Here is a 26,224-nt window from a genome sequence, read left to right on the forward strand (position 1 = left end):
CAATAAAATGTGTTCATTCCTTTAACCCGCTAGATTGCTTATAACCACCGTTAAGTTGAACTTTAATCTTCATTTAAGTCCATATAATTTTGATTAAATGTTTGACACACAACTTCATTTTAGTTAAAGGTATTGAAGTTAGACTTTAATCCGAGAAACTAAAAGTCCATAATAAACAATTATAATACAAAATAGAGACACAAACTATTTAATTGCAATGATGTACAGAAGTTTCCGTTTTTTTCATTTTCAACTTTCAAAAAAAAAATGAAAGAATTTAATTATATTACAATCACAAGAACATCATGCAGATTGTACATTATCGAAAGCCATTCATACGAGAAAATTTATACCTAACAAATTCCTACTATTTCACATTGCAGTAACAAAATAACAAATATGCCAAGGTAATCTCCAGCCAATTTTTTTCTTTCTACGCCCTCATATATTAGCCTTGCAATGGCTACTCTTCATCTGCCAAGACAACAGCTAATAAAGAGAACTTAACACGAAGAGAAATCTTACCCTTGTCGACTACAAGCCTAGCCCCCGACACCATCCAGTAGCCAGGTTGATCCTGAGGTCCTCTCATCATCTCTGTCGTGTCAATGAACTTTAAGAGTCTACGGGTTTGTGCTGGCATTGGAGGTCCATCCGGATAAAGTGCAGAGTTTATGTGAACTTCAGATGGTCGTGGTGATGGCTTTTGAGCGGACGAAAAATGGGAACTTATTATAGTTGAGATGATTCCAGATTTTTCAGTGTGAGCAGGGGAACCATCCCACTCAGGTCTCTTTATGACTGTGGCACCAAACACTTTGGAAAATTTAAGGCGTAAAAGAAGAACATTTCTCATACCAGATTCTCCAACTTCAAATTGGGCCCCTGTGACGATTGAGGAATCATCATCGGATTCTACGGGGGCAGTGCATACATGTGAAAAACTCTTCCATTGGACCTTCTCATAATACCTCCGGTCAGAGGAGCTGCTGGCATCTCCATATGATTCATTCTGAAGCTGAAGACTATTTGGCAAGGAAGAAAGGTGATGCAAATGGATTGCTAAGCAATTGCTTCTTTTACCTTCCAAATACAATCGAAGGCCGACGACTGGCTTATTACCCACATCCACCTATGAAAATTTCATCAAGGAAAATATCAACATACAAAGTGTTGATTGGTTGAACAATAGGCTGCTATAAACTTGTAACTGCTTACCACTTCTTCGAATTTCGTTATTTTAGTATCATTTCTTCTTTAAAATAACTTACGTTCTAAGATAGAAGGCCAGGCAAGTAATTTGACCAGTACTATATTGGTTAATCATATAGGTAGCAGAAACACCATTCAGAATGGGACACAAGTCTTCGGGATCACCGAATAACAATGAAGGCAATGAAACAGCAGTGCTCCACTAAGGTTTTAGTTCATAGAACTGAGAGCTATCTTAATGGCTAACAATCTAAGGATAGAAAGAACGCATGAGAGTTGGTGCGATGTGTGTTAATTAACAGGAAGCATCCTTATTCTTCTTCTTAAATAAAAAAGGTCGCTGATTTGTGGCAAAATTGGGGAGCTTGATGCAAAATATTTTTTATATCTGCTAAATGATGATTCTATTACAGAATTATTAGGGAGATGGAATCAAAGAAGGGCTACATCAGCAAGACATTAAATTATGATAACGCTTACATGGAGTAAGGAACACAGAGCTTTTGAGAGTGAGAGAGGCCAATATTTCACATCCAAGTGATCATATTTCTTTACTGTTACATTTTTCATGTATTATACGTGGCACTCCTTTCTATATATGCAAAGTTCAAAATCACACCTTCACTTAATTACACCAACCTCTATTGATAGTACCAACATGCAATGATGATTGGACTGATTTTGTTGAAATGGAACTTCATTATTTTGGTTTCCTTTTCTTGTACTCTTGATATATCACAGTTCGTTTGTAAAATTTATAAGCTCGTCGAATAACAAAACATACAACAAGACCATGAATAATCAAAGAACTGGGCTCTTCCATGCCTGTTCAAGTAGGTGTCTATATTTATCATTATTATTTGTTGTTCCATAATCCAATCCGGTCTATGGAGCGAAGATTTCCTCTGTTGTCCATTTACTATGTTTAACTTCTTCCACTTTACATTGGGCTTCTCATCAACCTTTATGAACATAGTTTAGCATTGCATAATATAGCCCCATATCAAAATAAATGAACACATGATTCACTACAAACTTTATGAGAGCAGGAATAGCTACCCAGTTGTCTAAGCATACATTCTAGCATTTTTAAGAACCAGTCCCATGAGAGATGAATCATTCAAAAAAATTGTTAACATTTAACACAGAGATCATACATTGGATTTGATATATAACATTTTCAAACTGCAAGTTCCTCCAAATAATTCATCAAGTTAACATAGCCGCACAAATAATAGGTGTGTAAAAGGTGAAGAAGTTGTTACCGGATTTGTATTAACATATAACTTGGGGCCCATTAAACTGAACTTCAGAGTTGCACCACTTTGCTGCTTCCTCTCTGGACCAAGAGGAAGTTCACCAAACACAGGTCCCCATTGCCTTGGAAGCTGAAACTCCAAAAACTGATAAAGCTCTTCAATTGGTGGTTTATCTGCATTTCAGAAATTAAATGGATTGTCTGAAAGTTACTTTTTGAGTTTTGCACAAATAGCTACCTAAAATTGGTGCCTGTGCAAAATCACATAAAACATGATATTTGCCTTCCTATTAAGTGATGAGCTTAGATTTATTATCTTAAAAAATCTACAGCCATAAATTCAGGAGTTGTGGATTACAGAATTTATGCATTGAGTGGATTTTGGATTTCAGTATCCTCCATAAAATTCTACCTATGAACGTGAATCCAAATATTATCCACACTTTTTAACCGATGCAGGGTTTTGCTGCAAGCTTTATTTTACAATATTTTTATTTCTTTAGACAGGTCTTTCTATAGTTTAAAGCCAAAAAAAGAGGTAGCTACACTCCTAAGAGGCAAACAGGATATTCTTTTGTTAAGATGAATCAAGAAATACCACCCGATATCATGTAAAAATATATATTAAGACTTACAACGTATGTACAAGTTAATTGCATGGGTCAAAAAACCACTGCCATCAATCCCGCTCAATAATGATGATATTGGAATGAATGACATTGAAATCACATCAGGTTCCATTGGAACAGTTTGATACCACCTTTTATGTGGCAGATTTCTGATACTGCTTCCACCTCTCCTCTTCCAGAGGAATGTAATATCCTGATGTCAAAGAAAAGGGGTATAAAAAAGTTGGAATGGAAAAGGAAACATGAAGGTTATAGATAACCAAATAATGAGCACAACACGAAATGTTTGAAGGAAAGTAAATAAAAACGTGAATATCAAACTGAAAGTGGAAGAAAGAAATGAAGCATCCGCCCAATGAGGGTTTGAAAAGGCAGTTTTGGGTTTCACTGAGGGCACCAAGGTGAACTTCTGAGCAATCAAAATACTTAAATAATAGCTAAAACATAAATTTTCAGCAAAAGCAGCCCAACAAGACCAGTAAGTTCATTTTTACATGTACAAAAAATAGTAGTTCATTAGATGTTATTCATATACAGAAGAAAAAGTATATAAAATTTTAAAAGTAAAAAAAAAAAAAGATCAAATAAAATGCATATGCAATAATGAAGCATCATTAGAATGTCAATAAACAAATGTGATACAAATGAAGAAGATAAAAACCTCGACTCCCAAAACTAAAGCTACATGCTGGAAAAATCTCACACCATCATGACAGAAGTAAATCAGCTGCTTGTGTGGCAAACTTGCAACAGCATTTTGAAATTTGAACCATATAGCATTATCACATTCGTTCTACTTTTACGAATATTTAACCTTTTTTCTTTAGTTTTTGTTTGATAAAAGATATGGAATAAATTTCTTGTGGTTCTATCACTTGTTTTTTTTTTCACATCCCATGGGAGGAAAAACTTCAATTCAAACTTCTACCTTCTAAATAGCTGTTTGAAACATACAGGGAGTCAGCAAAACTTCCACATCACAAAATTCTGGAGCAATGCCAACTTTCACATGCTCACCTCCCTATTAATCTCTAAAGAGAAGGAAAGCCACTACCCCGAATCTTTACCACACGGTATTTAACCACTCTAATCATTAATAGGCAACTCTAGCACCACCAACTCCGATATATACCACCCAATACCAGGGTGTATCCCGCCACTTACTACCCACAACCAAGTCAAAACTACAAATTTCAAGCACATGGCTATGAGCTGACCATTTTAAAATTACAACCTAAGATCTCAAGCTTGCAGTCACCACTCTTTCCCTTAAAACCCATCATCTGAATGAAATATTATTTGCATACCATATTGTTTTAGCCAACACTTCATCAATGTTCATGACTATATGACTCCATTTAAGCTTTTAAATTGGAATCATTGTCTGTGCCGAATTTTGTATTTAAGGGAAAAGGAAAAACACATCAAGCTTAGAATTGCCAGTCCTGATACCTAATAGTGCGATTTTCATGTAATGTTTTACCCAGATATTGCTCACTACAAAAAAATAACATAGTACACGTGAGAGCTTCTTTTGTAAGCACAATGTTCAAAACTTCATTTATCTATTGTTCCAGCCATACTCACTACTCACGAACTGTACTGGCCTCACCTTATGGATAGGACTATACTAACGAAAAAATCGAAGAGATTTTTAGTCATTTTGATACAAACGCAATTTATTCTGTCTGTCCTAGATCATTTATTTCAACCACAGTTCCAAATGACGTATGCTTATTCCACTTTCATTTGATTCCCCTCCCATCTAGAGCATTCCAAAATCTAATCTCTCAACAGTCAGGGTAGTATGCGTGGCACTCAAAAAGGTTATTGCACAATCCTCTTATCGAACTTCTAAGTACTAGTGGTGTTTTACGGGATTGACCTGGGATTATATCCAAAACAAGTCACAGTCAAGTTTATGTTTTTGAAATCAGAAAAAAACCTTGACTGTGTGAAGCTTATTATAAAACATCTTCAAACAGAAACTGCAAAGAAACAGAAACTTCAAGGATAAGGAAAATTATGTTTACTACCATTCACAAGACTTGTTACCTCTTTGTGAAAATGAACAGTTGATGTAGTGGAATCCACAAAAGGCACTGCTTGGTCACTGTTAGCAAGCTAAAAGAGATGAAACTAAGAAGTTAATATTAAAATCTTGCAACATGAGTTCAGTTTAATCAATTGCTAGGTTAAGACATTTTTGCAAGAGTAGCACAGGAATCCTTTTTTGGACAAGTACCAGCAATTTAAAAATAATGGTCCATCTGATAGAACTCTACCAACCTAAAAGCATGGATAAAAAGAGACAACATTTAAAGTGAGAAAATTAATATTAAGAAAAGAAAGCCAAACAGTATAGAGGTTAAGGCACTTCTGCACAGTCAAGTTTCTTGAAGGAATTTTAAGTTCATTACTTGTAATCCAATAACGTTAAAGTGCGAAAAAGATTGTGCTCATCCGAAGTTTTGAAAAGAACTGTACTTACAGTCCTTTCGTTTATAAGAATTGGCAGCATCAGAGATATCCACACTCCAAGTTCAAAATCGCCATTCAAATGCATAATTAAATCATATAGAAATGACATTTGTAAGCAAATGATATCAGGTGACAAAGGAATAATTTGGGATAATGTTTGCACAAGAATTCAGTAGGAGCATCAAAATTTCAGCAGGAGGAAAAATTGGAGGCAAAAGTTATAGGTCGCCAGGATTATATTCGTGAAGCAGTCAGACAAGCAAGCAAGGGTTTAATTACTATTAGGATGCTGATCGTTTGTGTTAATTAACCATGGGCGATCTCTAGAGGACCATTTACATTTTTTTTCTTCCCTCAGCATCATTTACATTTTCTTTTTGACAAGTCCCTTGAGGACTATTTACATGACTCTCCATTATTCACTAGAAACACTATTCGCTTGTATTTGCATCGTAATAGGAGATGAACCATTATGGAAGTAGAAATCACAAACCGTATAGATTGAAAAATTATGCACCAAGAGTATATGTTCAATCAAAGGAACCTTACCAAATAATCAACCACAAAAAAAAGAGGGAGAAATTCAATTATAGAACTTGTTATAATTTCATTGATGATGAAAGTAGATACAATTTCTGGGAACTTCTAATAAATCCCTATGATTCAGTCTTCAGAATTATTAATCTAAGGAGTTGTTCTTGGAATGAACAATATGGACTGATTTTCTTTCAATAGTAAAATGTATTGAGAGTTGATTTACGAAGAAGGGCACATGCTTATGTGCTTATTGTCTCTGAAATCTTTAAACACACAATATAACCCAGCAGTGCATGTACAGAAGTAGAATGAAATCATAACATAAATTGTATGTATGAGCACCTCTACACAGACACAATTTTAAAGAATGTGAAAATGTTAAATTTGTCTGTTTCAGCTAATTAACAAAATAGAAAAAAGAAATAAAATAATATAAACTTAGGTGGGGCGGGGCGGGTTGATACATTTGCAGGGTAACGCTTCATCCACCACGTGCTGCCCCACCCTGCTTGCCATCTCTAGAGAAGACAGACTAAAGATTTGACATAAGATTTATCTTATCAAGGAAGAAAAGATTTGACATAAAATACAAAGGTTGGAGTTCAAAGCATTGCAAGGAAATGAGATCCAAAACATTGGACCTCTGTGTGTGTGGATGTGAAAGTTAACATCACAAATCATTTCACCCTATTTGTGCATACCGGTATAGTGCTGGATTGTTCATTTGCATCACTAAATCGTTGGTCTGCCATTTCTATCAACCTTTTCCGTACATCAGCAGGCTGAAGTGTTGATGAATGTTGCTGCTTCACATATACAACATCCTTTCCGCCCATCTTCACACCAACAATAACATGGGTACCATATTTCTCAATAAACCTGAAAGTTACAATTGTGTCCAACTTTTGATATAAGACTAAGAATTAATGTTGAGTATGTCCCTGAGTAACATTATTTAGCATCAATTTGCAGGCTACAGTATCATAGCTAAGGCTCTAAAAAATTAATGGTAAAATTTTGGCACTCTCCAATTCCATGGCCCTTTGGCATCTCATCAGTTGATTGACAAGATAATTACTGGGGCAGAAACATTCTTTGCAGGTAGGTAGACAATAAAATGTTGCATGCAAGATAGAGAGAATCAAATCACCTTCATCAACTATGGGTCATTTCAAAACTAGTCTGCTCAGTTATACAAATCCTCTATATTATGCAACACAAGCACAACTTTCTTTTTTTCATACGTACAACATCTAAAATGCAACAAATCAATAGTTACAGCATATATGCAAAGCAACTTTGACTTCTTGACTTTGATTTACAGACTCTTCGTCTAGAGGCCCTCTGAGCTAGCTGTTAAAGACATCACCCTACCCAGCTCATCTTCCATTCTTATACAGAAAACTTTTCTATGATGCATTTATTATTTAGAAGATTTCCTATGTCAATTTTAAAACACTCATGAATGAGCATAGTTTGTCTAGTCATACACACATACGTATGTACGTGAGTGTGTGTGTGTGTGTATACACGTGTGCATAAAACCGAGAAATATACGCTTCCAACTTCGAAACACGGTGAATAATATAGGTCCATCCTTCTACCCTTCTCCGCTTAGATACCAGACTTGGTCCACCAACAGGATTCGAACTATTGGCGTGTGCCTACCACACATCATGCAGAGAACCCAACAAAAACTTCCATAAATACCTTGGGGCATTTTCAACTTGCCATATTCGATACCCTTCTAAAGAACCCAACAAAAACCTCCAGAACGATGTTAATATAAGATTAAAGGTAGTTAAGAAGTTGAGTATCACAAATGTCAGAAATAAACAAATTCCAACATAACTTCTTCAAGCAAGCTCTATCTTGTTCTTTCATCAGTGCAGTCCAGTTCCCCAACCAGAAAAAAAAGAAGCAAAAAGGCTTACACACACTAAAAAGCTAAGTAGAAAAACCTTGAGCAGTGATTGGACAAGAGAGGTCAATTATACCTCAAGGAAGCAAAATATTTAAAGGCGAACTGCTTTCTCACCTTGTCAATGCTGCTGGATCCCAAGATGAAGGAACAGCTTGTTTAACATGATCATGAAGTGCAACTTGTGCCTTCTCTAATGCAATGTTGTAGAGGGTGATGAAGACCCCATCAAAAGCAAGAGCTTTTGTGTAGGCGGCGTCTTTTTGCCAACAAGTGGTATACTCAAAAGCAGCATTGAAATGGCCACTTGGAATTTTACCAGAAAGAGACAGTTCCTGGTTAAATTGTTCGGACATCTAGTAGGATAAAGATAATATGTCACTGGAAATTTCAAATCGAACTGAAAATCAAAAAGTGTTAATCATAATTATATTATCTTTTCAGTAGGAAATGGAAAAGGATTAATAACAACATGTAGGGAGAAGCAGACCTACCCTTAGAGTAGGGGGGTCACCGGCCCCCGGTAATTTCAAAAAAATTATATGTACATATGTGTATATATCTTAAATAATAGGTATATATTTTAATTGGCACCCTAAAACTCAAAGCTTAGGCGGCATTGGTCGATTTGATGCGGCACAAACTTGACTTTTAGTGTAGTGTTTGGGTTCGATTCTCACTCCAGCATTTGCTCAAATTTTTATTCGATAGTGGTGCCCCCGCCACTATCAAATCCTAGGTCCGCCTCTGCCCTACCCCCTTTACCCTGAATCTTCATGGCCGGGTACCCCAGAATATATTGACAACTCTATGCATCGCAAAAAACTAAAAATGACTATACAAACCGTAAAATGGACTGATTACAAGTTAAAGAAAACCTCCACACAAAACTAAGGCTGCGAAGCATACTCTTTTATCTCATGCATTAAATTGTTGTTTTATTGCATATGGTAATCAACCTTCATAAAATTGCACCAGATACCACTTAAAACAAGTGAGAAGATAGTCACAGACCAAATGCCTAATGCCTCTAGTGCCATGAGCACTTACAAATTTTATCATTTAACTTACACAAGATACTCACTATTGGAAAGGCACTTGATGCATATATCATATACAAAGAATTAACAAGTGAGTGATTCACCAAAAAGAATTCAGAGTTGTATGTAAAATCACCTGCTGGAAAGAGAGAAGATCAGAAGTAAATCTGATGCGGTCGCCTTTATCGCAATGGATGGACTTGGGAACATTCTGAACCAAAATTCCCCCAGGAATAGCTATGTCTCGCACCTGATCATCCTCAATGGCGATCAACCTACACTCCTCCTTGCAATACTTCAACCTCAAGTCATCCACTATATCATACCCTAACCCTATTGCTTTCACAGCCGCTTCCGCCGCCGCTCTTAGTTTCAACGCCCTCTCTTTGTTCGACATCAATATAATCCTTTCACCCCTCACAAGCTAATAGTTGTTGTCATGATTCTAAATTTTGTCTTTTTGACTGAAGAAGACGAAGAACAAGTCTTTGGAATTTTCATTTTGATTAGGTGGAGTTGGTTGGGATAATGACTGACCAGTCAAATATAGTGTCCTTGGCAGCTTTTTTATTTGGAAGGGAAAGTCAAAAGCCATTACCTGCCGTTTGTTTGCATTTCCACCCATTTTCAGCCCTATATCAAAATTACTGCTTGTATCACAAGGTGCAATTTTATTCATTTTATGAAAACGACATAATTCATTTGCAGAATTTAGGTCAAAGCAACGCTCCAATAAAAGGAAACTAGAAACAGTAACCCCAACCCAAGGTAACAAATTAACCTTTGACATACAAAGAAAATATAAACTAAGTAGATTTTTAAATTTATTCTGAAAAATTTGATTTGGAGTAAGTTTGTTTTGAAGATGAAAATGTGTTTGGACATGTGTTTTGGGTAAAGTTTGGTTTGTAAAAATATGAAACATGACTTATACCCACAAGTTTTAAAAATTATCACAAATACCCAACAGTATCATTAACAATAATATTCATTATATTATCGCAAATCATAGTCATGAACATAAATAAATTTGATACAAAATTATCATTTTTATAATGAACTACGTGATACACTATCAGATGACCGAGAAGACGAAGCAACATCGGTACAAAATAATAAATACAAAATTTTGAGACAATTTTTAAAAAATATAATAGTGATATTTTGACCCAAAACCAGCTATTGAGTTAGTTTTGGGATGAGATTCGAAAAGAAGAATTTTGCATTTCGTTCATCATACCATTTACACTTGGACACATAGTAACACAATCAGGGGGCGGAGCCACACTTTGGCCGAGGACATAGCTTTTATTCAAACCCTTTATGTATATAAGAAATTCAATAAATTTGTATAAATTATTAATTCAGAATCCAATATTATAATACTGAAATCATAAGGTTCAAATACTAGTTAATTTACATTACAATAATTGTGAAAGACATGAAAAGTGGAAAAAGAAGAAATAGTTACTCATAACTATGTTCCCCCTATTAAGCATTTGCTCATTCTATGGACTCAACTCTTTGAAGAAGCAGCTGCTGCCTGAATTTCCTTATGAAAGCCTCTGCACTCTCGTTAATGTCTTCAGATCTGGGCTTGCTTTCCACCTTCTTTGGTAGCACTACTGTCTCTGCCGCATTCCTGAATGTTACAGAGGACGATTCGTGCCTTTTTCTAAGCTGAAAAGCCATGGACATTTCTGATGTTTCATCTTCTTCTTCGACCTTGACGGCGCTATTCATTTTGAACTTTCTTTTGTGTTGTCAATAAGTAGCTGTGTCTTCGGAGCTTATGGTTCGTATCTATATTTATAGAAATTGGTTAAAAGAAAACAATCATATTATTCATAAAAAAAAATGTGTTGCATAATTAGTTTTTTAAAAACGGGTCAAATATAGATAAGAACCATATTATATATTTAAAAAAAAGATAACCAACGGGTAACCAATGGATAACCAATGAGTTTAACTTTTACATTTGTAAAGCCTCAAACGGGGGTTCCTCAAGTTTGAGAGATTAGTAATTCTCCCAAAAGTGATCATATTCAAGAAGTCATGTATAATATGGTTACCCATATTATCCGCCGGTTAACCCATTTTTTATCCGTACTAAATATAAGTCGGATCGGATAAATTATCTATTTTTTTATTACACGTTTTCGACCCGAACCATATCTGACCTGACCCGACCGTTTGTCACTCATAGTAGCAGAGAACGCGAAAGAAATAGGATTATTGAGTTGGAGCTTTGTGCATACGATTCCCAATTACCTATTTTAATAAGTTCCAACTTAGTAACCTCTAGTCATTAATCATAAACTTATTAAAATTAGTCAAGCATATATAAAAATTAAAAACTCAAATAAATAAAGTTATTTCTCTTCAAGAATTACACGCAAAGATCTTCTCTATATTTTTACACGTAATCAAAAACATTAGATGCAAGACGGAAAGAAAATTACATAGATGATGTAGCAAATAAGGTGATAAAATACAAGAAAATATATATTTATAAGATTCCAAAACTCTAAGGAAAAAAGGAGTTTTTCCAATGGATATGGTTGAAATTTATTGAACACATATAGATGAGCCAATACGAAATTTGAGGAAAATTGGAGGTGATTTGGACTGATTTGGTATCAAAATTCGTAGTTAAAATCGAATTCAAACAATTCTTGTTCGACACATGTATCAAACATGTATCCCGCACACAGGTATACATAGATATACATGTGATACACATTTGATACAAATATGATACATATGTGATACATAAATGATACATAGTGTGATACACATATCATTTTTTTCATGTTCATCTTCTACTTCCACTTTTCAATTCAAATCACCTCAAAACTCCACCAAATTATCCCAAAACTGAGATTCAAGCTTCTTAAGATGTACCCAATCTATTCTAATAACACTCGCTCAAAAGAAAGCAAATATTTGATCTTTTTTGGCTACAAATAGCTAACTGACTAATATTAGTAATATTTTATAAATTGACCAATTTTTATAATAAGCTACTTATAAATGAACATAGCTGGTAGTTTTCCTTCTTTTATTATAGGTATCTACTTTGACTCCCCACAAAATTTAAGAAAAAAATACTTTTAATACTCGTGATTTAAATTATGCCATAAGATTTGTGTCTAGACCTTTGGAAATAAAAACATAAGATTTGAAGAAAAAATCATAATTTTTGAAGTTAAGTTAAAAAATATGATGTGCTTGGACATACATTTTATTTGAAAAAATATTGTTACTTAAAAAAAATGATACCTGAAACTCATCTTTAAAATATTTTGAAACTCATCTTAAAAAATGCTTATCAAAATAACAGGCAACAGCTCTGATGACAATTCACAGAGTTTTACAAATTGGCTCAAAATGGGACGAGGGCAGCCAAAAATTAAGATGAAATAGTTGAGCAGTTGGCGTACAGTAAATATCAAGATGGCAACAATATGTACATACAGGGCTCGTTTGGTACGAGAAATATGGAATAATTAATTTCAGGATTAAATTTGAGATGTGTTTATCTATATTTAATTGGGGTAAAATCGTGATATAACTAATTTCGAAATTAATTATTTCGGAATAATTAATCATAAAATAACTTATTTCTCAACCAAACGACCCAACATAGTATTAATATTATATCTACTGCCTTTTATGACAATAAGTGAAACACCAATTTTAAAGAAAGAGGGACTATTAGCATAAAATGGATCTTTTGAATATTGAATTTGTTATACGTCATGTTAGAGTGTTAAGAGAGAGAGAGAATAAAGTCGAACAAAAATAGAAAATTCGTATGGATGACTTTAACTAATTTGGAATTTACGTATAAGTGGTTGAGTTGTTAATGTTATGTATATTTATTGAACCGATACCCACTCAGGTTGTACTCGTACCTAAGTGAATGCCAATTATAGCTTTGTTAGGCGAGGTATGTGACACACGACTTGTTTCCATATCCAAAAGCAAGGTGAAAGCAAATTAAAGTTCTGTATTTTTAGGGCGGGTGTCCTTTAAACTTTCAACTTTATAGGAATATGATCAGTAATTGGCCTAAAATTCGGCCTACTTACTATATACTTCATCCTTTGGGGTGTTGTTGTCTTCTATGAATAAAGTTTATCAGTTTCCTTAGTTTAAGTGGGAGTTCGGGCAGGGGCAGAATCACAGTGCGGGCTACGGGTTCGGCCAAATTCAATAGTTTTGGTTCAAACTTTATATTTATCATTTAAAAATTTATTAATTATATATAAATATTAATTTAGAACCAAATAACTTAAAAGTATTAGAATTCCGAACTCATAAACTTGAAATCGTAGTTCTGCCGGGGATTCACTTTTTATCCAATATGTACTGTCTATGGTATGAACTACATTCGAATTATCTTCAAAATGCTTAACTAATTACTCATATTACCTTTATAGTGTTGTCACTTTACTTTACGAGGAAAAGTTGGTTAGCGACAGTTGGACGAATGACGAGATGACATGTGGGATTGAAGACAAGTAAGATATGAGTCAACAAATTGTTGGCACCGAATACAAGCATGTTATTGGTGTTGAGTGAGTTCTAAAGGCATTGAAAACGAGTGTCATGTCCCAAACTACACGTGATTGACACCCAGTGTTACTCCCAAATGCACACACAAGTATACATGGTCGTACAAATAATAAAATAATAAGTCGAGTGTCGAACCCACATAGACTTGTATTAACTACCCACTAAATTTACCAAGTTTGTTATTCAGTCGATCCAATTCGAGTTCAAGAGTGTGATTATAATAAACAATAATTCTAACTAGTAACGAAATTATCAAGCATCAAAATATTTGTTGTGTATTCAGTAGAGACAAATATTCCAGGGTCGTGATCGATTCACCAATCCTATTGTGTTCTAGTTAACTCTCCCTTTCATACAATTCACTCATGGTTGCTAATTAATCGAACAATTGCTCTCGTAGCCTTCTCCCGAAGTACTACTCGCCTATTCAAAATAGATTAACACATATATTCCTATGAAATCAATCTATTAAGAACGCATTAAGATTACGATATTTAATTAAGCACGGCGACTAGGTATATTCCTATCCTAACCACAAATTTGCCCCATCAGAGTTAAGATCGTGCTCTCTTTAATTCTTCTCTAATCTAAACATGGCTTTACCAAGCATAGCATAGATAGTAAATAGAACCTAATTGCTGACCAGACAATTAAGAAATTAATCACAGAATTGAAGAAACAATCATATATTGGTGAATTGTAATCAAGGTTAAGTAAATGTTAAACAACAATATTCATGGCTAAATCACAACCCCAGAACTATGAGTTTTATCCACTCATGATAAGATCAAACAAATTCATAAGTGTTGGATAATTGAGAATACTAAGAAAAGATGAAGAAAACTGAGATCTCCTCGCTCCCGGATGTTTCTCGTGTGTATTTTCTCTTCAAAGTGGCGTCTCTCCCCTCAAAATAGGCTTAGTCTTGCTTTTATACGCGTTGGGTAGGTATAGGGCCGAAATAACCTTGTCCCGGACAAACTTGGATCACTTTCCCGTCACCAGCGTCCAGGGCAGTGTGGGGTGCTGGCGTTGGCGCTGGCTTGTTGAAGTTTCTGCCAATAGCGCCACAGGTGGCGTGGAGCGCTGCCTGTGGCGCTGAAATTCCACATTGCCCAATTTTCCTCCGTTTTGGCTCTAATCTTGTACCTTTCGCCCCCAGTTGCTTCCGGATGATTCCTACACATAAAAACATCCCGAATTAATATAAATCAATACATTTTACATCCGAAATCCACAAAACACGAGTAAAACATGAGGCGATATACATATAAATATATATGCTTTAAGCTAAATATCAACACCCCACACTTAGACTCTTGCTCGTCCTCGAGCAATGAGACTAACAACTTTATCCCAACTACATACAAATCTCACTAGAGAGGAGCACTTCAAAAAAAAAATTACCATACACTCTCTCCTTGACTATGATCGATACCGGCAATCAAACATGAACATACAAAATTCACATTCTTCCCGTTTTAAATATGCCCAAATATACCAATTTCAATTTAATCAATTCAAACAACCTATCTGTAACCACCCAACCTCAAAATCTGACTCGTGATCACTAAGCACTCTCAACTCGCGCACTTACCCAACAAGATACATTTACAACATTACCAATCCTTCATGAGATCATGTGTCCTCACCAACAAACAAAATAGTGAATATATAATAGTCCACACATTCAAATATGCTTTTGAATATAAATTAAGGACATCACACAATGAACAAAATTTGTTCACTCTCACAAAGAATTTATATGCATCCCGTGGTTGTACCATAAGCTTGCCCGTAGTGTACATCTCTACTAATCTAAGCTAGCCAAATCTAGGATCAATTGGGATTTTAAGGTTGTAATGTAGGCTAAGGGACGGGTAGGATACATTTAGGAATAGTGACTAACCCTCCTAAGCATTTTACTATACTACACTCACAAATCGAGCACATATTTTTCTCAACCAATTCACTCGCCACAAACCATATACAACATAGCCCTTATTTTCATTAAGCACTTCTATACCCCCACTAGCACAAATTAGTAAGATTAGGAGGTGTGTATTTTTCTACATTATTTGACTATTATTTATTTTTCTTTTTTCTTTTTTCTTTTTTAATTTTCTTTCTTTCTCTTTTTTTCCTACACACACTCCATACACTAAAGTTCATCGGCTAGTGACTTTTTTTTTCAACTTTAGTGCACCAAAGGGCCCTTCCATGGTTTCACTCGAAAGCTACTCCCCAATCTCTCACCTTACTTCTTTAGCGACTAAGTGCCTTAGGAGGTAAAAGTTCAACAATCTCAAATTAAGAATAAAATAAGGGTACGACTTGTAATGTGGGTGCCAAAGGAAAGGTCTATAGGCTCAAAGGGGCTAGCAACATAAAATTTTATTTTTATGTGACAAGCACATCTATGGTCAAGCAAGAAATGCCTATGTCATCTCCTAGATTATCACAACTTAACAATTTCGGTCCGATTAACACATGCAGCAAGTTCTAGACTATACAGGATAGCACAGAGAATCACAATTCCTCATACACACATTGCACATGACTCAATCAAGACGGTTCTGTTCAACTCTCAAGTCAAGCAAGTACATATAATTGAGAAGTTCAACCAATAATGCACTATGTGGCATACAAGTTGAACAATTGAGAAAAGGTGTCACAAAATAAGCTATTTATTTTACTCAGACATCACAATTCAAATCAAATGTACGAAAAGATAGAATGCATGTCATAGCCTAATGTGCCAGCACCAAACATGTCACTAGGTATCTCATAGCAACCCAGTTTCTTCCTAACCTCCTCCTAAAATAAAAAATAAAATAAAGTACCCGGTTCGAGCTACACCCTTAGAAAAGAACCGGCGCCCAAAGAAAAACCAAGGGATACTACCTAACTAACCTAAAAAAAATCTTTTTGGTGTTTTTAATCAGACTTTATCCCTCAAGAAAATTGTCCAACAGATCCATCGTCGGGAAAAGTTCAAACTTTTTTCTGATATTGTTTTTTCTTTTCTTTTTGCATTTTTGTATTTTTTTTCTTCTTTTCTTTCTAAAACAAACTAGACTAAAAACTAGACTAAGTAAAACTAATAAAAGAAACAATTTGATACAATTTATACAAAGTACATCACAAGTAGTAGTTCTCCCACCCTACACTTAGCATATGCATAGTCCCCGATGCATGTAAAAATGTAAAATAAAGTAGGGTGAAAAGAAAACGCCATGTTAGTCGGAGTCCTCCTCCTCAGCATGCCCTATATCCATAGTTCCGGGCACATCATCATCAGGTCCTAAAGGCACCAAAGCCATCGGCCCAATGACATCATCACCAATGTTATCTTCCGTGTCAGAGCCCTTGCATGTGTTTGCGTCCTCCGATGAGTGAACGGGGCTTCCAGGTGAATTCCCTAACATCTCTTTGAAGGAACTAGACAAATCATTACGTAAATGCATACGCTCCTCGTTTAAGACACCCATCATGCAAATGTTGACATTCAAGGAGTTATAAAGATACCTATTGATATTCTTGTCTCTTTCGTTCCATGCTTCCTGCGTGAACTTAGACATAGTCTCCAACAAGGATGTGATGTCCAACAACCCTTTAGGAGCCTCCACCACCTCATCATACCCTGGATACTCCGGCACAACCCGGGAAAGCATATATTGCGTGAGCAAGTTGCCGAAGAAAAACCTCTTAATCTGCCGCCCAAATCGTGTGCAATCCATCTCCCCCACATTAATGGTTCTCTCAGTCATAAAAAAGAATATCACACATACTCGAGCTATAGTGCATTCACTGTTGTGTTCAACTGGCATGAGTCTGGCTTGTACGAAATTCTGCCACACTTTGGCAGTCTTGTTGAAATCAAAGAGAACCATCTGAAGGTGGATATCACCTTGATTTTTGGTCCACTTCGCATTTGAATTGAAGCCACAAAAGTGTGATGTATCGCCGTGTAGCTTGGGCTTGTGACAAATTTCTTTAGCCTCCTCGGGTTAGCATTCTCAACCCCCAAAAATGCACATAAGGACCGCCTATCCAATTGCACGTCTATTCCACGGACATGTGACTGGAACAAGTTTGCATTCCAGTTGGCGTACAGTTCCCGTACCATGCTCAAATTTGCATGGCCGGGGCATTCTATGAGTTTGTCCATGTTCAATGCTCGCAATCGGCCAAGCACATCCGGGAAGTTCCTTTCTAGAGCTTTCACATTAATCCCCATTTCGAAAATGTACTGTCCATATGGCACGAAGTACCTATGCCATGCAATAGCAACATCACTGGTTAGTTTCAAACTAGGCCTCGGTTGCAATGGTGTGTGTCGTGATCCCTCGGCCACTTGTTTCCCCTTAGCTTGCCTCGAGGATCCTTCTCCTTGCTTGCGCTTTTTGGGCGCGGGGGAAGTGGTTGAGGACTTTCCTATTCCCCTTTGCTTGCATTATCACGAGCCATAGCAGCCTACAACACAAATAAGCATGAATGTGAGAACGAATCAAGAAATCCGCTTAATGTTGTCGCGCGAGTCAAAAATGACCCACACTTAAAACCGAAGGCTCAATGTATAATACTCACAATCGTGGTCTAAAATGCACAAGTGTTGCACCACAAGGCATTGGGTACTCAAGATTTCCCCATCCCACACAATAGCAAAAAGGGCACTAACGATCCCACACAAATAAGTGATTGATCATGGCGAAGTGAATTAACCTCAATGCAAGCAAGTGGCATATGGTACTTAATTTTTTTTACAACTACTACACTAAATTAGTTAATCCTACAAAGTTCTACAACATACATAATATAGGATATATGGTGTGGGCGATATGTGTGCATTTAAAACCAAGCTTCTAAGCATGTAAAATCATCCCACACACCCCACACTTAGCCCAATATCATATACAACTATACTCGGTTACTCAGACTTCACCGGTGCACAGAATATTCATTCAAACAATTTAACAAACACCTTGTGGGCATGAAGTGTGTGTACTTTAGTTTAACAATGGTGGAACATGGTGGCCCTCCCAAATTTCAATGAAGTAGAGGGAATTCTAGTTTACTACCTCATATACAATACAACCACAACTAATTTCGTCCCACAATCGGACCACCCACCATAGAGCAATTCTTAAGAAGCAACTTAGGTGCAAAATTTGGGGATTAGGGTATTTGGGAGGTGGGATGTTCATTATCATCTACCTATTAAAATAACAACAAAAAGAAGAAGAAAAAGAAGAAGAAGAAAAAAAAAACACCTATAGGATCTTGGATGAGAGCAAGAGAGGAGCTTGAGAAAATTGAGAGAGAGAGCGGAGAGGAAACGCGGCAGAATGAGAGAGAGATACGGGTGTGGGAGGGGAATGCGATATGTGAGTTGTGTTTTAATTTGAGTGGGGTGTGGGTATGGGTTATAACGTGGGTTGTAATGTTGGGTATATGGGTTGGGTAAATGGGTTGGGTAAAAATAACACACACAAAAAAAAAACAAAAAAAAATTAAATTCAAAGCTTACCTGCACCCCCTAGCCCAACGCCCCACGCTATTCCTGGCGCTGGGGGGTTTCGACATACTGTATTGGGCGCCCCAGGCAGCGTGGGGCGCTGAATTTTGCGATTTTATTTTATTGTTTTTATAACATCTCGATCCCCTGAGCCCTTTATATATCCAATTTACATGCCCCACACCATTCTACCTATAATTTCTATGCCTACAAAGAAAATGCGTAACTCTAGTCTACTCTAACTAAAAAATCAAAAAAAACTAAGCTATGAAAGCAATAAAAATTGGGTTGCCCCCCAACAAATGCCTGATTTACGTAGGGCCTCGCTTACTCATCAACGAGTACAACTTTGGTCTTCTCATGATCAATTATTCCTCCCCAATAGTGCTTGACTTTGTGTCCATTCACTAAAAAATTACTTTCACCATTTAAAGCACGCAACTCAATTGCACCATAAGGAGTGACTCTCACCACCCCAAACGGGCCTGACCATCTCGATTTTAATTTCCCAGGAAACAGTTTGAGCCTATAATTGAACAATAATACATGTTGGCCTGGCTTGAAGTGACATGGCTTGATACGCTTGTCATTCCATCTTTTCGTTTTCTCTTTGTAAAGCTTAGAATTTTCATAAGAGTGCAGCCTGAACTCATCTAACTTATTCAACTGCAAGAGTCTCTTCTCAACAGCGGCTTCAAGGTCCATATTCAACTTTTTAATGGCCCAGTACGCTTTGTGTTCAAGTTCAACATGCAAGTAACATGCCTTCCCATAAACAAGCTTATACGGCGATGCTCCAATTGGCGTTTAGTATGCAGTTCTATATGCCCACAAGGCATCATCTAACTTTGCAGCCCAATCCTTCTTATTCACACTCACCGTCTTCTCTAAGATTTGCTTTATTTCTCTATTAGACACCTCAGCTTGTCACTTGTTTGAGGATTATATGATGTAGCAAATCTATGGTGGACTCCATATTTAGCCAGAAGGTTATTCAACAACCAATTACAAAAATGTGTCCCTTCATCACTAATCAAGGCACGTGGAGTTCCAAACCTCTAAAATATGTTCTTTTTCACAAACATAGCTACCACCATGGCATTATTTGTTGGCAATGCAATTGCCTCTACCCATTTTGACACGTAGTCAACTGCTAGCAAGATGTATTTGTTTCCTCTGGACAATGAGAATGGTCCCATAAAATCTATCCCCCACACATAAAAAATATCGACCTCCAGGATGTTATTCAAAGGCATCTCATGCCTCTCTGTGATTGTTCCTGTTCTTTGACACTGGTCACACTTCTTAAAAAATGCATGGGCATCCTTGAATAATGTTGGACAAAAGAAACCATATTGTAATACCTTTGCAGTTGTTCTATCGCCTCCATGATGGCCCCCATAGGGTGATGCATGACAATCATACAACATTAATTCCACATCCTTTTCTAGAATGCATCTCCTCATCAACTGATCAACACACTGCTTGTACAAGTATGGCTCATCCCAGTAGTAGAATTTCACATTATGTAGAATCCTCTTTCTAGCTTCAGATTCAATTTCAGGAGGAAGTACCCAACTCACAAGATAATTCACATAGTCCGCGTACCACGGGGGAGGGTCTTGGGTGATAGCAAAAAGTTGCTCATCAGGAAATGCTTCTTTAATTTGTCCACCCCCCTCCACGTGGTCGTGATTTTCCAGCCTTGATAGATGGTCAGCTACTTGGTTCTCTGTGCCCTTTCAATCTCGTATTTCTACATCAAATTCCTGCAACAACAAAACCTAAAGCATCAATCTAGCCTTGGATTCTTTTTTTTTTTTTTTTGTAAATAGATACCTGATTGTTGCATGATCGGTATGGACTATGACTTTTGTTCCCACCATGTATGCCCGAAATTTCTCAAAGGCCCATACAACGGCCAATAACTCCTTTTCAGTGGTGGTTTAATTCAGTTGTGCATCATCAGGAGTCTTACTCGCATAGTAGATTGAATAAAATATCTTGTCCTTCCTCTAGCCTAGCACTGCCCTAATAGCGTGGTCACTGGCATCACACGTAAGTTCAAATGGTAAGGACCAATCTGGTGCTGCAATAATAGGGGCAGCCACCAACTGCTTTTTGAGCTCTTCAAATGCCTTCAGGCACGCGTCATCAAAATTAAAAAATACATCATTTTCAAGCAACCTGCACAAAGGGGTAGCAGTTTTTGAAAAATCCTTAATAAAGCGCTGATAGAATCCTGCGTGTCCCAAAAAACTCTGGACACCCTTCATAGAAATGGGTAGAGGTAATTTTTCAACCGCCTTCACATTCGCCTTATAAACTTCAATGCCACTCCTAGACACTCTGTGACCCAACACGATGCCTTCCTGCACCATAAAATGACATTTTTTCCAATTTAATACTAGATTTGTTTCTTCACAATGGGCTAACACCTTGCTCAGATTCTTCAAACAGTCATCATAAGAAGGTCCAAAGATTGAAAAATCATCCATAAAGACTTCCACAAATATTTCCACCATATCGGTGAAAATAGCCATCATGCATCTCTGGAAAGTGGCTGGTGCATTACAAAGACCAAACGGCATACGCTTGAAGGAGAAAATGCCATAAGGACAAGTAAAAGTGGTCTTCTCCTGATCCTCTAGGCATATGACAATCTGGTTGTACCCTGAATAACCATCAAGGAAGCAATAATATTTATGCCCCACTAATCTGTCTAATATTTGGTCAATGAATGGAAGTGGGAAGTGGTCCTTGCAGGTTGCTTTGTTGAGCCTTTGTAATCAATGCAAACTCTCCATCCCGTCATGGTGCAAGTAGGAATTAGCTCATTTTTCTCACTCTCAACCACAATCATCCCACCCTTTTTAGGCACACATTGCACAGGGCTTACCCAGTTGCTGTTAGAGATAGGAAAGATAATACCTGCATCGAGCCACTTAATTACTTTCTTCTTCACGACTTCTTTCATAATGGGATTTAATATCCTTTGCTTCTCAACATTGGGGCGGTGTCCATCTTCCAGAAAGATTTTATGCATGCAAGACGATGGACTGATTCCCTTGATGTCAGCAACTATCCACCCTAAAGCCTTTTTATGCTCGCGAAGTACTCTGAGCAATTTTTCTTCTTGTACATTAGTCAAGCTGGGTGAGATAATCACCGGCAATGTCTCAGAGTTCCCCAAATAAGCATAGGGCGGATGCGCTGGAAGTGGCTTAAGTTCTAGCTTTGGAGCTTCTTCAATAGATAGCTTAGGAGGGGTCAAAGTGACATGCCTGCCTAACTCCTTAAATCTCCCAAACCCATGGACATAACTGCAAGACATGTTAAGTACTTGCTCAATTTCTCCCATCATCTCATCTTTACTATCTTCTTCATCCCCAATCAAAGCTCATTTAAGAGGATCTATGTGGCTCATATAAGGCACCAATGACATAGCATCGCCTTCCACCACAAATATCATAGATATCTCTTCATAGTGGATTGGCAATATGAGTGCTTTATACACATTGAATACTTTCACTCGATCACCTACTCTTATCGTTATCTTTCCTTTGCATACATGAATAATAGCTCGGCCCGTGGCTAAGAATAGACTCCCAAAATAAGTAGGACTTCCTGATCAGGCTCGTAGTCCAAGATAATGAAATCAACAAGGAATATGAAAGAACCCACTTGAACTAACACATCTTCAATCACTTCTTCAGGATGATCAAGAGAGCGATCAGTCAACTGTAAGATTACCGTTGTTGGGCGTGGCTCACGCAAACCTAACTGTCTGAATACAGATAGTGGCATCAAATTGATGCTTGCTCCAAGATCACACAAAGCTCGCCCGACTGCGTGCTTACCAATCGATATTTGGATAGTGAAACTACCTGGATCCTTCTATTTCTGAGGTAGCTTGCTTTGGATTCCTGAGCTACATTCTTCAGTGAGTGCCACAGTCTCGAATTCAGTCAACCTTCTTTTATTTGCCACTATGTCCTTGATGTATTTTGCATATTTGGGCACTTCTTGCAGGATGTCTACCAGTGGAATATTGATTTGCACATGCTTCAAAATATCAAGAAACATTTTATACGGGGTATCATTCACTTTCTGCAATCTTTGAGGGAACGGAGGTGGTGGCCTCGCAACTAAAGGTGGGGGTTGCTTAGTCACTGCCTCTTCAGTTGGCTTCTCTGACTCCTTTGATTTTTCTGATTCTGACTCTATAGTAGCCGGTTTCTCATTAAAGGTCACTTATTTTATCTTTTTCGAATGAACTTCTTCTAACTGTATCCCATTCCTTAATGACACATCATTAATAGATGCCTTAGGATTAGCCTCAGTGTCGCTTGGAAGAGCTCTAACTGGTCGAGTATTTTAGGCACTGGCAAGTTGTCCTATTTGTCGCTCCAAATTTCTCATTGTTGTTGCTTGGGCCTACTGGTTAGCCATTACTTTCTTCATTATCTCTGTTGTTTGGGCCTGCTAGTCAGCTATAAATTTCTTTATCATTTCCTCAAGGTGACTCGTCGAGTTTGCATGTTGTTCAGCCTGAGGTGGTCTATATTGTTGTTGAGGTGCTTGTGGCTTGTATTGATTTTGAGCACTTTGGTTTCCACCCCAAGAGAAGTTTGGGTGGTTCCTTCAGTTGGGATTGTAAGTATTCCCATAATGGCTTATCTTGCCCCTATTTGCATTACCCACAAAACAGACAGACTCTGGATTAATCGGGCATAAGCCGCTCGTATGATCCTCTCCACATACTTCACAAAACAATTGAACATGTTGCACTAGCTTGGCTTGTTGTTTGTTAATAACCAAGGTCATCTAATTGACTTGGTTGGTCAATGTGGAAATCTGCGCTGATAATACTGAGACGACATCTAACTCGAGAACCCCTGCATATTTTTGCACTGTGTGTCTGCCTATCTCTCCTTGCCAATCACGATTGCTTATGAAGAATTTGTTCAATAACGCATATATCTCATCAAAGCTTTTCTCCAACACTTGACCTCCAGCTGCATCATTGTAATGACCCGGCCGGTTGTTTTGAGTATATAACCACGTCCCCCTATTTACTGCTCAAGTTATGCTTTACAGTTATTATATGACTTACCGGGTTAGTTGGTTCGGATCCGGAAGGATTGCAGAGTGAAATGAGACACTTAGTCTCATAATTGAAAACTTAAGTTGAAAAAGTTGACCAGATGTTGACTTATGTGTAAACGACCTCGGATTTAAATTCTGATGATTCCAATAGATCCGTATGGTGATTTTGGATTTAGGAACGTGTCCGAAAAATTATTTGGAGGTCCGTAGTGGAACTAGGCTTGAAATGGCAAAAGTTGAATTTTTGGAAAGTTTGACGGGGGTTGACTTTTTGATATCGAAGTTGGAATCCTATTCTGGAAATTTGAATAGGTCTGTTATGTCATTTATGACTTGTGTGCAAAATTTGAGGTCAATCGGACGTGAATTGATAGGTTCCGGTGTCGTTTGTAGAAATTGGAAGTTTCAAAGTTCATTAGGCTTGAATTGGCGTACAATTCGTGGTTTTAGCGTTGTTTGATGTAATTTGAAGGCTCGACTAAGTTCGTATGATGTTTTAGTACTTGTTGGTATTTTTGGTTGAGGTCCCGGTGGCCTCGAGTGAGTTTCAGATGGTTAACGAATCGAATTCGGACTTAGAAGAAAAATCTGAAAGTTTCTGCCATCTGATGCAATCGCACCTGCGGAAATTGGCTCACAAGTGCGAGTTCGCAAAAGTGAGCATGGCAAGCGCAGATGCGGACAGGGGGATGTGAGGTAGTGGTCACATGTGCGAGGGAATTTCCGCACCTGTGTGATCGCAGAAGCGAGTTCTCCGCAGAAGTGGAGCGAGCTTCGCAAATGCGAGCCCACAGAAGCGGCTCCAGTGGAGGCTTTGGAAAACCACAGAGGCGGTTGATTTCTCGCACCTGCGAGACCGCAGAATCGGCTAAGTGAGTCGCAAGTGCGGAACCCATGGACAATATACATTTCGAAAGGGTTTCGAGTTTTGCCATTTTTGAACCTTCAAGCATGGTTTTTGGGGCGATGTTCAGAGAGAATTCAAGGGAAACTTGAGGTAAGTCACTTATGATCATTTCTACTTCATAATATTGAATTATCATCGAATAATCCGACTAGATTACGTGTTTTTGAGGTGTAAATCGGGGATTTGAACCAAGGGATTTGAAAATAAGATTGGAGGATTTGGAGGTCGAGTTGATGTCAAAATTTAGTAAAATTGGTATGGTTGGACTCGTTGTTGAATGGGCTTTCGGATTTTGTAACTTTTGTCGGGTTCCAAGATGTGGGGCCCACAGGTGATTTTTGAGTTAAAATTCAAATTTTATTGGAAAATTAATATTTTCTTATGGAATTAATTCCAATAATTTGTATTGACTGAATCGAATTAATTGTGGCTAGATACGAGGCTTTCAGAGACCAATTCATGAGGCAAGGGCATAGCGGAGTAAGAAATTGCGCGGTTTGAGGTAAGTAACATTTCTAAACTTGGTTCTGAGGGTATGAATCCCCGAATTGATGTTATATAAATTATTTGGAGGTGACACACACGATAGTGACGAGCGTGTGGACGTGCACCATTGAAATTGTGACTTGAATAGATTTTATGAAGTCGTAAAAAATAAAGAATCATGTTATTATCTGAACATTTTCCACATGTTAGAGAAATTGAGTTGAGGCTTCGTGCCGATATTTCGGGACCCATGGGGTCATGTTGCTGTTAAATTAATTGTTTTACATATGTACATTTCACACTCAGTCATATTCATCCATTGTGAGGATATTTATGGGATCGAGTTGCGCGCCGCAGCAGGCCATATTGGCTTTATATATATTATTATTATATGGATCGAGCTGTGTGCCGCAGCAGGCTTTATAGGCTTTATTATTATTATAAGATCATACTGCACGCCGCAGTAGGCCATATCGGCTTTATATAGCGCTTGGGCTGAATGAGCCCCTCCGGAGTCAGTACACACCCCCAGTGAGCATAGATGA

At 37.4% G+C, this 26,224-nt stretch overlaps 2 protein-coding genes across 2 annotated transcripts; both read right to left on the reverse strand.

Annotated features, from left to right (window-relative positions):
- Positions 1-223: 223 nt before the first annotated feature.
- Positions 224-10,861, reverse strand: LOC107765674 (MACPF domain-containing protein At4g24290). The gene is made up of 7 exons (XM_016584344.2): positions 9,215-10,861; positions 8,156-8,394; positions 6,819-6,996; positions 5,155-5,223; positions 3,106-3,292; positions 2,478-2,644; positions 224-1,132 (listed from the first exon to the last, which is right to left on the reverse strand). Exons 1-7 carry the CDS (start codon positions 9,473-9,475, stop codon positions 464-466), a joined length of 1,770 nt encoding a protein of 589 aa, XP_016439830.2. The 5' UTR covers positions 9,476-10,861; the 3' UTR covers positions 224-463.
- Positions 10,862-19,504: 8,643 nt separating this feature from the next.
- LOC107765677 (uncharacterized) lies at positions 19,505-19,882 on the reverse strand. Its single transcript, XM_016584347.1, has one exon. It carries the CDS (start codon positions 19,880-19,882, stop codon positions 19,505-19,507), a length of 378 nt encoding a protein of 125 aa, XP_016439833.1.
- Positions 19,883-26,224: the final 6,342 nt, after the last annotated feature.

This window comes from Nicotiana tabacum, chromosome 15, assembly GCF_000715075.1.
Source record: "Nicotiana tabacum cultivar K326 chromosome 15, ASM71507v2, whole genome shotgun sequence".
NCBI classification, from domain to species: Eukaryota; Viridiplantae; Streptophyta; class Magnoliopsida; order Solanales; family Solanaceae; genus Nicotiana; species Nicotiana tabacum.